At 40.3% G+C, this 11,755-nt stretch overlaps 1 protein-coding gene across 1 annotated transcript; it reads left to right on the plus strand.

Moving 5' to 3' along the window:
* The first annotated feature begins 7,440 nt into the window (after positions 1–7,440).
* On the plus strand, positions 7,441–9,491 carry sid1 (secreted immunoglobulin domain 1). The gene is made up of 2 exons (XM_061739005.1): positions 7,441–7,483; positions 9,118–9,491. The coding sequence occupies exons 1-2, from the start codon at positions 7,441–7,443 to the stop codon at positions 9,489–9,491; spliced, it is 417 nt and encodes a 138-aa protein (XP_061594989.1).
* Positions 9,492–11,755: the final 2,264 nt, after the last annotated feature.

The raw sequence follows: 11,755 nt of genomic DNA on the forward strand, positions 1-11,755 counted from the left end.
TTGTCCATGACCATGACACCAGAACCAGACGAAGACTGGACCAGGACTAGGGATGGGAATTGATAAGATTTTTCCGATTCCGATTCCATTTTCGATTCTCTTATCGATTCTCATTTGGAAAAAAGGAGAACAAACAATTTTAGTATAAACTTTGTTTTATATCTTTGAACACAAAAATACAAGTGAGGTCTTAAGACGCCCCCAGCCTTGGGCTCATCAATGGTGCCAGGGGTCTCCACTAAATTATTTGTAATATAAAAATATGTCTTTAATATAAAATAATAATAATAAAATAAATATTTTTGTGTAGAAATTAACTAAATACACCAAATTATTTTGTGGCAATTACACAAGAATGTCCAGTAACTTGTTCAACACCACAAACTTAGTCACTCCTGGTGACATTCATCTATTCTGGCCTGGGTCATATTCTTCCCTGCCTTGATTAAAGGAGAAGCTCTTTAACTTCTCCATAGATGAGCTGACGAGCTGCAGCTGTGTCAGGAGCCTACGGCGTAGGGTATGCCGTACGGTGCGTGTCGCCACGTACCCTACGCCGTAGGCTCTGCGTTGGTGTAACGCGGGACCATAAATCAGCCTTACCACACGCCGGCTGACTCCGCGCTCCCAGCGCATCAGCCGGCCGAGTCCTAACAGTTTCCCCCCTTTGTTGAAATGTCCACATTGCAAGTATTGTCGCCCTGTTGTCATCCTTTTTGGTAAAATGTAATCAAACTTTCGAGCGTTTGCGAAAAAGGCAAACGATTCCAAGGAATTGAAACACTGGGAACCGGTTCTCAACAAGAATCGGTTCTTGATTCCCATCCCTAACCAGGACAGGTCGTCTGGAGGTTTCTGGGAGGAAAACCTCTTCCGTCTAACAGGAACATGGAAGCAGAACCGAGGTCCATGTTCAGTTTTAGGTCTTCTCGGCCCTGAGGCCGGTCTGGAAGGTTCTGATTCAGTCCGGGTTCCTGACCATGACTGGAGAAACTGCTATCTGTGGCGTAACGTCAAATCTGAGGAAGCTGAGTCATCTGTGAACTCTGTCACAACTCATCTGTGTGAAAGTTGAGATTCTTGAGGAACTTCAGACCCGTCTGCGAGCTCGTCGGGCCGCAGCTTCAACCTGGGGGGGTTGAAAAACTGAATAAAGCAGTTTTCAGACCTGAATCTACCAAACCTGGCCCACAGCCAGCCGACCTCTGACCCCCACTTCCTCCGTCCAAAACAGGAAGTAGCGCGCGGGACCGAGTCCAGCCATGTGCAAAGGTAGCGTCGGCCTGCTACTCAGCCAAGTGTCACCGCTTTCAGACCGACCCGAAGCCGGTCCCGATGGTCCGTTGGTACATTTAACATCACTGGAAATACTGTGTAGCCGACTGGAGCTGTCAATCAAAAAACCTGCCCCCAATTGACCCTTTATCAGCCTTCTGATTGGTCCCTGACTGACCAATCAGAAACATCATCCTCTGTTGCTGCATCCGGTTTATCCGCTTGGACCAAACAGCCGTTTCTCTCATTTACATTGAAGGAAAAAGCCTAAAAAGCCTAAAAAACTAAAATTTAAATCACTGGATTATTATTTAAAGATTTTTTTTTTAATTAGTAAAAGGAACACTTGTAGTGTTGTGAGGGTGCAGCGTATTTTTATCCCCAAACTGGCAGAAATCTGAATTGTACTTCCAAAACAAAGTTGGCTCGGCAGCAGCTACAACCATAGCTACAACCATAGCTACAACCGCAAACGCATTTATTTATTTATCTTTAAATGGTTAAGCGGTGATAAAAGTTGTAAAAGTGACACCCGCTACGCAGAGAGAATCAAAGGAATACATTTAATCCCAAAAGCAAAGGTAAATTACAAAAAATGTCTGCTTTGAATAAATGTGGACGGCCAGACCTTCCACCATGCTATCAGCTAAACTCATCAAAATATCTTGTTTTTGCCGAAAACGTCCATAAACTCCACGGTACCTGAAATAGTAGAAATTTATATCTACTTACTGGTGATTTTCTGGTGATTTTCTTTGGTACAATAGTTAGAAATTAAGTTATGTAAAACCCTGTTTTTTACGATGGAAGTGAACGGGAGAGACGACCTAGCAACGGGGACGGGGCTTGACGAAGGGCCAATTATGCAAACGTTTGTGGCTTTGCACAGTTTTACGTGAAGAGGATGAGACGTCTGACTACCGAGGCCAGAGGTGGGTTCTGTGTTTGGTACCAGACGGTGAATGTGTTTATTTCTGCTGTAAAACTTTAAGGTGGAGGTGGGCAGAGACCTGCTGCTGGTCGAAGCCCCCTGGTGGTCACTCTGGGAACTGCACACCTCGTTTAAAGGGGACCTATTATGAAAAACACGTTTTCTCTTGCTTTAACATATATAAAGTGGTCTCCCCTTAGTCTGCCAACTCAGAGAAGGAGGAAAGCAACCAAATTCGGCAGTATCTGTACAGCCGCCCGGATGAGCCGTCCAGTGTGATGTGGATCTACGAGCCAATAAGATTCTCCTCCCTTTCGTTACGTAACCAAAATGCAATTTGCATTGGTTGGCCTCCGACGCGTGAAACCACAACTAACAAGGCAGAGCCTCACCTGTCATCATGACAAGTAAAAACATAAATAATTATCACATCAAATTTATATTAATATTTGTCCATGTGATCTTTATGTATGTAATTTCGAAAAAATTGTATAGTCAAAATCGCTGAATTGGCCTATTTCCTGTTCAAATACGGGGCTGAAACGTGAGGTGAGGCAGCAACGAGACGAGCCTCACCTGTGATTGTGCATTCCATCACCAACTGTGTTGATACGTGCGATTGGCCCGTGCTGGTTTGCCGTATCTCTGCATGTCGCCAATATAATGTTTGCAGACGTTACGTTTATTTGACCTGATTTTCCACAGTCTGGCTAATGTCTTTAACCATTAAAGTTTAATGTTTGTTAGTGACATTTTTAGTTTTGCTGATGGAAAATAAAACCGCAGTGAAAAGGGCACAGGGTGAGGCAGACAATACTCTGCCTCACCTGAAGGGGGTGTACTTGAGCCAACGGGTACAAACACTTTAAAACATTTAAAAAACAACTGAATATTTCACTAAAGGTCAAAATTTAAATCTGTGGTTTTGTACACCAGTCTATACTCTCATTTATGTTGTATGAATTATAGAATTGCGACGGCCAACACATGGAGGGTGTAGAGCAAATGCACGTTTTTTCTTACCTTTAAGGATCTGTAATATGTACCGTGTGTGCGCGCGTGCATGTGTGCCCGTGTGTTTTTTTGTGAGGATTGCTGATGAGATATGAAATAACCAGTAGCCAATTGAATAAGCTTCCCTTTTTGGTTTATATATTTGTAAATCTGACATTAAAGGAGTCAGTGCCTCACCAACCATGAACCTCACCGCACGTCACTGGGTCTCGTGTACCTGCAGATAACGACAAAATGGTCATCTGATGGAGACGCCGCCGGAGCCGACCGGTGGAGCCGACCGGTGGAGCCGACTGGGCGATCTCCCAGCATGCCGCTGGGTCTGAGGTCACCGAGGACGGAGCCGTCACATGTCGGCCACCGTTCCGGGGGAAGTCAGCCGCCCCTCGTTACCAGACCGAAATAGAGCAATAATCATGTTTTATAATGTCAATTATGGTTGTTTATATGAAAGGTCAGGGGTCAGACGTTTATTAAAGCCGAGGACGGCTGCTGTTTGTGGTTCTGGTGTCGGGTGGAGCCGTAGTCGCTCCGATCGGACCGGTGGTCCCGTCGGGGTTCCGGGTCGGGTCGGCCGAAGGTTGTTGTTTCTCCTTCACGCTGAAACTGCAGAAACCCAGAAATCATCTGCTTTCGTTTTCCCAAGAATCCAACCTGGCAGCGAAAGCAGCTCATGATTTACGTGCGCTGGGTTCGTTTTCTGCTCATCTTGTAGAAAGATCCAGATTGGAACCGGTTCTGCTGGCTGCAAGCTCTGCAGACCCCCCCCCTCGGTTTGAAATCACATCATCAGACTAAATCGGTTATTTTCTGCTCTTTCATAAACGTCTTTGGCCTTTAAAATTACACAAATGAAACATTTGAAGTTAATAAACCTATTAAAGATGAAGAGGAAGATAACTTTATTGCAGCGGCAGCAGAACGTGCAGAAACAGAAAGAAAGCCATTTAGTTACTTACTTTTGTCTTTTATTTATAGGATAACGTGTCGCCCAGTTTACATGCTTCACAAACAACAAATTATACAAAAACATGAAATACAGTATAAATACCACAAAATAATGATCCTGTAAATAGATAATAATCATAAGTTATAAATACAAACATTAACATCAAATTTAAATAAACCAGTTTGTACACAATAACACTTTACATGAGCTGCATTTACGATAAAAGAACTAGAAATAGAAACTATACTTAATACTACAAATACTGCTACTGTCATTTAGCAGACGCTTTTATCCAAAACTTACATATGAGAGAACAACACAAGCAGGAAATCACAACTTAGTTACAAAAAAAGCATTTTACAGACATCTAGTGGTTCTTTCTGTTACTGCATCACTAGTGTATTTGTCTGATACTTTTACTTCAGCACGTGTCATTTGTTTTATATTATCATTTATAGGAATATTATCATTAGTAGTAATATTTTCATTTGTAGTAATGTTATAATTTGTGGTATAATTTATGGTTATATTATCATTTGTAGTAATATTATAATTTGTGGTATTATCATTTGTAGTAATATTATCATTTGTAGTAATACTATCATTTGTAGTAATACTATCATTTGTAGTAATATTATCATTTGTGGTTATATTATTATTTGTAGTAATATTATTATTTGTAGTAATATTATAATTTGTGGTTATATTATCATTTGTGGTAATATTATCATTTGTAGTAATACTATCATTTGTGGTTATATTATCATTTGTGGTAATGTTAGATACTCTACGAGTCAATAGTCAATTGGTCCAGGTTTTTTTCCTCCTAGGGGAGTTTTTACCTGTTTATGTAGTAATTGATCGGGGGTCGTGTTCTGGTTCTTTCTGGAGAAAGCTTGTGTTGTATTAGACTGAAAGTCGTTTACATTTGTTGTATGTCTTAGAGCCGTTTTCAAGTCCTGATGATTGTTGCTTTGTCAAAAAGTGCTGTTGAGATTCCCACATTTAGGGGAGTTTACAGAGCTGGACACAGCAGTGTGTATTATTTTACATGAAGGGTTTCTCGGGATGTAACGCTGCATGTTTAATGCGCTGCGCGTCTCCCTCTAGTGGCGAACAGATGGAACTGCGGGTTCAATCAGGTACATCGCTCCAAAAATAAAATAAAAAACCCTAAAAACTCATTGAGGATCATCTTTAATTTTAACAATTAAAACTTTGAGTGTAAAAGCCTCCCCATATCTTCCATAGGTCACCCAGTCGGCTATATTGGATGTGGCAAATGGACCGAACTCCCTAAAGTGTTTTACAAAAGGTGTTTGAAGCTTATGTCTGTCATTGATTCATTCACACACAAACACTAATATATTTGGAAATCAAACAAGTAACAAAGACAACATTTTTATTCATTATTTTATTAAATATGGTTATCATTTTTGTTTTGCATTTTTTCTTCTCTTTGAGTCTTCTTTCTCCTTCTTTCTGGATTAATCTTCCTCTTTCATCCCGTAATTCCTGTATATAATCTAACTAACTCCATTTAGTATTAAAAACCTTTTCACTTTATTATTGATCCACTGTTATGGGCAGAAATATGTGCCATTAGAAACTGAATTTGAATAATTTATATTTGAATTTGAATTGCTCAACTTGAATAATTGCATTAAAAAACTGAATCTGAATCACATAATTTGAATTTGTATTGTTTAATTTGAATCATTGCATTGAACAACTGAGCAGAAATTTTTCTACAAAACGGCAAGATATAAATCTAGACTTTTTACACAGAATGGAGAAAACAAAATAGGTTTCGAAATATCTCGCTCTCATTGGTTTCTTTATATCGTTGAAAGAAAATAGAGGTTATAGTAGGCTACGTGAAAAGGAGTTCTATGTATCTGCACTCGATTGCTCTTCCTTCGGAAGACCCGGATGTCTGGCACAGTAAAATTGAAATTGAATTGCAAGAACTGAATTTGAATTGTGAGAGCTGAATGTAGATTCAGTTTTTCAATGCAATGATTCAAATTAAACAATACAAATTCAAATTATGTGATTCAGATTCAGTTTTTTAATGCAATTATTCAAGTTGAGCAATTCAAATTCAAATATAAATTATTCAAATTCAGTTTCTAGTGGCACATATTTCTGCCCATGCACTGTACGTTTATATTTACCTACCTCTTACAGATCTTATTAATTTATTATTATCACTATTATTACTTAATATTATTGTTTTTCAATTTCTTTACACACTGATAATGTCAGTGTTAATTTATTTGTTCTGCATTGGTCTTGGTTGGTTTGAATAGAGACTCTCAGACGCTCCTGTATGAGTCAACACATAAAACCTGCCTCCGGTACGTTCTGTACCGGTGGGAATGGCTGTGAATGGGCGGGTTACGAGTAGCTGGTATAGTTTTTATAAAGTCAGTGTTTGTGAGTGACCAGGCCAGCAGAGAGGGTGGTTCTAGGGTATTCTAGTTGAATTATTGAAATAAATTAACTTTTACACCATATTCTAGTTAAATTATTGAAATAAATTAACTTTTACACCATATTCTAGTTGAATTATTGAAATAAACTAACTTTTACACCATATTCTAGTTAAATTATTGAAATAAATTAACTTTTACACCATATTCTAGTTGAATTATTGAAATAAACTAACTTTTACACCATATTCTAGTTAAATTATTGAAATAAATTAACTTTTACACCATATTCTAGTTGAATTATTTAAATAAATTAACTTTTACACCATATTCTTCACCCGTAGACTATATTATACATCTTGGCTGATGTGGACATACATAGCATAGGAGGATATTTCAGTTGCTAGTATGGTTGGCTGTCTGTACACAGTCCTGCAAGTTCAATGCTATTAAAGCACTTTAAACTTTAAATCAAAGCATTTTGTTCTTTCATATAAAATAAACACATTTTTATTCAGTTTAGAAGTTTTGGGGCTTTTTTTTGGCTCCTGCGCTGCTGAAATCAGGGCGTCCCTTATTTCTATTTCTGAAAGGTGGCAACCCTAGGTGGTTCTGATCCGTCTGGGGTCTTTACTATTATCTCAGGTTACAGTCTGTAGTTTTCAGCTGACAGATTCTCCAAGAAAACTGAAGTTCCTGTGAGTCCAGGACGTCCATGAAGGAGACCAGGAAACGTCTCCATGTGCTGTTTATGTGCTGGAGTTGTTTTGAACGAAACGCTCGGCTGCCTGCCGAACAAAAACAGCAGCAGGATCCGGTTCCTCTGTCAGAAGACGATGGCGTCTCTGCCGGTCTGCCTGGTCCTCCTCACGCTCAGCGGTGAGTCTCACCTTTACCTCCTTAACTTTACCCATAAACACTTCTGTTCAGCTTTAACGGATGAAACTTCTCCATCACGAGTGATTTGTTGTCCTTTCAGTCGAAACTCATCTATCTGGTCATTTTCAATCCCGTAATATAAAAGTAGACGTATTCTGGGACATTCAGTAGTTAACTTCTCTTTTATAAACAAAAACACACATTTATACAAACTGCTTTTGGAGGAAATACAACAATACAGAAAGAAAATAGAACATATTTTGGGAATTATCATGAACAAGAGATAAAATTAATAACAAAAACAGTAAGGCATTTTAAGGCAAACAACATCGACATTTCAGAAAGAGATTAAAATAAAAGATACTTTTGATATATCCGGCAATAATTTTTTTTGCAGTAATTTGACTTAATTTTTTTATAGAGACAAAAAAACATTTGAAATCATCTAAAAAACATTGGAAAGAGGGCTTGATTTTTCTCCACTTACAACAGTACATATGATATTTAACCAGTAGAAGAATTACATTAACCAAGAGAGACACTGATTTGTCAATTGTATCTATGTAAAAAATAATATTTGAGATTTCTTATTTTGGGATGTCATTTTCAAAGATAGCCAATTTCTAATTTCACGCCAAAAAGTTTGTGAGACAGGACACAATAGAAACATATGATCAAGTGATTCTTCAGACTCATTACAAAAAGCACAGGGGTCAGTTTCAAATTTAAATCTTTATCTCAAATATTCAGCAGTTGGATACATTTTATTGATCAATTTAAAATGAGTTTCCTTGACTTTAGGCCATTTGATATAATTTGAGTGGGCTTTTTCTAGTGTAGACAAACTTAAAGACTGGGAAGTGTCAGAATATAACCCTCTGTGATAGTCATTAAATGATCTCGATTTAAGGACAGCATTTATAAACTTGTTATTACATTTCTTATCCAATAAACCATAATCCTCAATAACTAACACAGGAAGTGTCTCAATATTACGGAAGAGTATTAGGGTCATGCAGGAGAAAAAATATTTGAGAGGGGAAGATTTTGTTTTATTGTGCACTTCGAGAAAAAAGTCGAAATGTTGAGAAAAAAATCAAAATGTCGAGAATAATGTTGAAATACAATTTCGAGAATAAAGTAGAAATTTCGTGAATAAAGTCGAAATTTCGCCTTTTTTCTCGACATTTCGACTTTTTTCTTGAAATTGTACTTCAACATTAATCTCGACAATTCGACTTTTTTCTCGATATTTCGCCTTTTTTCTCAACATTTCCACTTTATTCACGAAATTTCGACTTTTTTCTCAACATTTTGACTTTTTTCTCCAAATTGTACTTCAACATTAATCTCGACATTTTGACTTTTTTCTCGACATTTCGACTTTTTTCTTGAAATTGTACTTCAACATTAATCTCGACATTTCGACTTTTTTCTCGATATTTCAACTTTTTTCTCAACATTTCGACCTTTTTCTCAAAGTGCATAATGAAAAAAAAATCTTCTGTAAAATGTTATTTTTTTCCTGCCTGGCCCTAATACTCCTCCATACAATATTTCTATACATTAGAGCACTTTTAATCAAATGACTAAGTGTCAGGGGAAAGTATTTGACCTCTGTGAGTGTCTCCCAGCTCTCCGTCCTGGCGCCGCAGCGGTGGCCTCCACCGTCCGGGTCCGAGCGGGCGAGGACGCCACGCTGCACTGCCCCCTGCTGGACGGCTCCGGGGCCTCCGGGGCCCCCGCGGCCGGCCCCACCACCATCAGCTGGTACCGGAAGGCCCCGGGCCGCGGGCCGGAGCTGCTCCTGAGCCTGGCCTCCACCAACGGCTCCCAGCTGAGGTACGGCGACGGCGTCCACCCCGGGAAAGTGTCGGCCACGGCCGGCGGCTCGCTGCTGCTGCTGCGAGGGTCCGAGCAGAGCGACGCGGCCGTCTACTACTGCGGGGTCAGCCACGGTTCTGACCACAAGAGGGGACTGGACCCGGAGAGCTACACGGGGGAATAAAAGTCTAGACTTCAGTGTCTTTTTAACTCTTTCATTCATCTGTCGATATGATGTCACAATGTGTGTAATAAACTTTGGTCATGAGAGAAGTTTGGTTGCTCTTTCTTGTTACTCTGTCTCGAGTTGAGCAGGAAGTGAAATAAGTTCCCAAACACAGTTATGTGCAAAAGTTTCCTCTTATAATACCGTGATCTTGGATCTGATCAGGGGGTGACTCGGTATCATCTAAATAGAACCTCAAAACAAGAGATGGGAAGATGGTGTCTATGATTGATTGATTGATTGATTGATTGATTGATTGATTGATTGATTGATATATTTTATTTCAAACGCAAGCACAAAAACAATAAATTAATAAAATAAAACACATTTTGAAGGCTTGAAATAAAGGACAAAAGATCAAAAGTTTTCAATGCCTGGTGTAGCTCATCTTGGAACAAAGAGGCTTTCAGATGCAGAGGTTATGGGATCAAACCTTATACCTGGCCAACTTTTCAAATGATCTCTTTCTACCGAGAACTGAAAACTGTCCAGGAAGCTTGGGAAGGAGGCAAAAATGTGGCGCATCATGGTAAAGTGCTGCACATTGTTAAAGAGACTCTGAGTTCAATTCATCCCATTGTCTTTAAGTAGCACAAAATCCACTTTCAGAGTTCAACACTCAAACTGGCCAGTTTTCAGTCCTCAGTAGAAGGACATCATTTTACAAGTGGTCCAGGTATAAGGATTGATGCCTCCACTCCTCCAGATACGGCAGGTTTAAACCAGCATGCACCATCCTTTCATTGTTGCCTTATAGCCGTGAGCAAACCCTCCACACCATCAAGTCATCGATATCTCCCTCCAAGAATTTGGTGCCATCTGGCAATCCTTGTAGCGAGGTGACGAGGAATTGTAAAGGTGATCATATTTAAGGACTTCCTCAATGAGTCGCTCCTCGACTTGGTTCATGTTGATAATGTTCTGTCCGTGTACAACAAGATATTTAAAAATGGTGGGAATGGCGCAGTCTGGAACCGGAAATGCGTTGCTAGCAAACCAATCACAGCCCTCTTGATCTGCGTTGGGTCTGCGTCGCCTCGACGCGTAGTTATATTTTTTGGGAGGTGCACGTCAGGTTACGGCGTAGGCCTCCCGCGTAGCCGCGTACCCTACTACGGCGTAGGTTTAACGCAGAACCATAAACCAGGCTTTAGCTGGCTCCTCTCAGTGTGGAGGAGCAGTGACTCTACTCCGAGTACGTCCCAGATGACTGAACTTCTCACCCCATCTTGAAGGGAGAGTTCACCCACCCACAGAAAACTCATCTCAGCTTGCTGCTTGATTATTTCGGTCACCACCCACAGCTCATGACCACAAGTGAGGGAAGGAACGTAGATGGTGTGTTAAACAGAAAACCCTGCCTTTAGCTCAGCTCTCTCTTCACAGATTGATACAGAGTCAGCATTACTTGACAGGTGGATTGGGGTAGCTTCCTATTGTATACACACACACACACACACACACACACACACACACACACACACACACACACACGCTCTTACAGCCATGACAAGGCGGGAGACACACCACGATAATGAATAACAAAATGCTTTTATTAACCAGAAATGACTGAACTCAAATATGTTAAAGATTACCAAACATGGGATGTGGATGTCAGTAAAGTAAGTGAGTGTAGATGTGTGTTGTAGGATGCATAAACTAAACAGGATAACAGGAAACCAAGGCTGCCACATCACCGACCAGGTGCCTGCAGGTGAAGAGAGAGAGAGTAAGACAGAATGAATAAGGCCGCGTTCAGACTGCCAGCCAATATCGGATTTTTAGCCCATCCAGATTGAAACTGGATGACTCTTTTGAAGTCTGAACAGTCCCAAACCACATGAGATCCGATTTTTGTAAACCAGATCGAAACCACCTCCGGGAGGTAGTTTCATATCGCATTTGGGCAGATGCGTCTCAGTCTGAACAGCTCCAAACACTCAGATCGGTTTTGACTGTCCGTGACGTCACTCTACGCGACGCCAGACCAGACCCATGCGCCAAACCACCCGCCCATTTCGAGTTGTGGAGCTCCGTTACAGGTATGGAGCAGTCGGAAGATGCTGAAAACAGCAGTCCTTGGACAGAGGAAGAAACGAAATGCCTCATTAATCTGTGGTGAGCTGGCTCCATCTTGTTATTGTTTTCGTTGTCGCAATTACATGACTTCACACAATACACGCGCTGAGTGACGCCTCCGCTCCGACGTCGTTGCTACGGCA

Source organism: Cololabis saira, chromosome 13 (genome assembly GCF_033807715.1).
Source record: "Cololabis saira isolate AMF1-May2022 chromosome 13, fColSai1.1, whole genome shotgun sequence".
Taxonomy (NCBI): domain Eukaryota; kingdom Metazoa; phylum Chordata; class Actinopteri; order Beloniformes; family Belonidae; genus Cololabis; species Cololabis saira.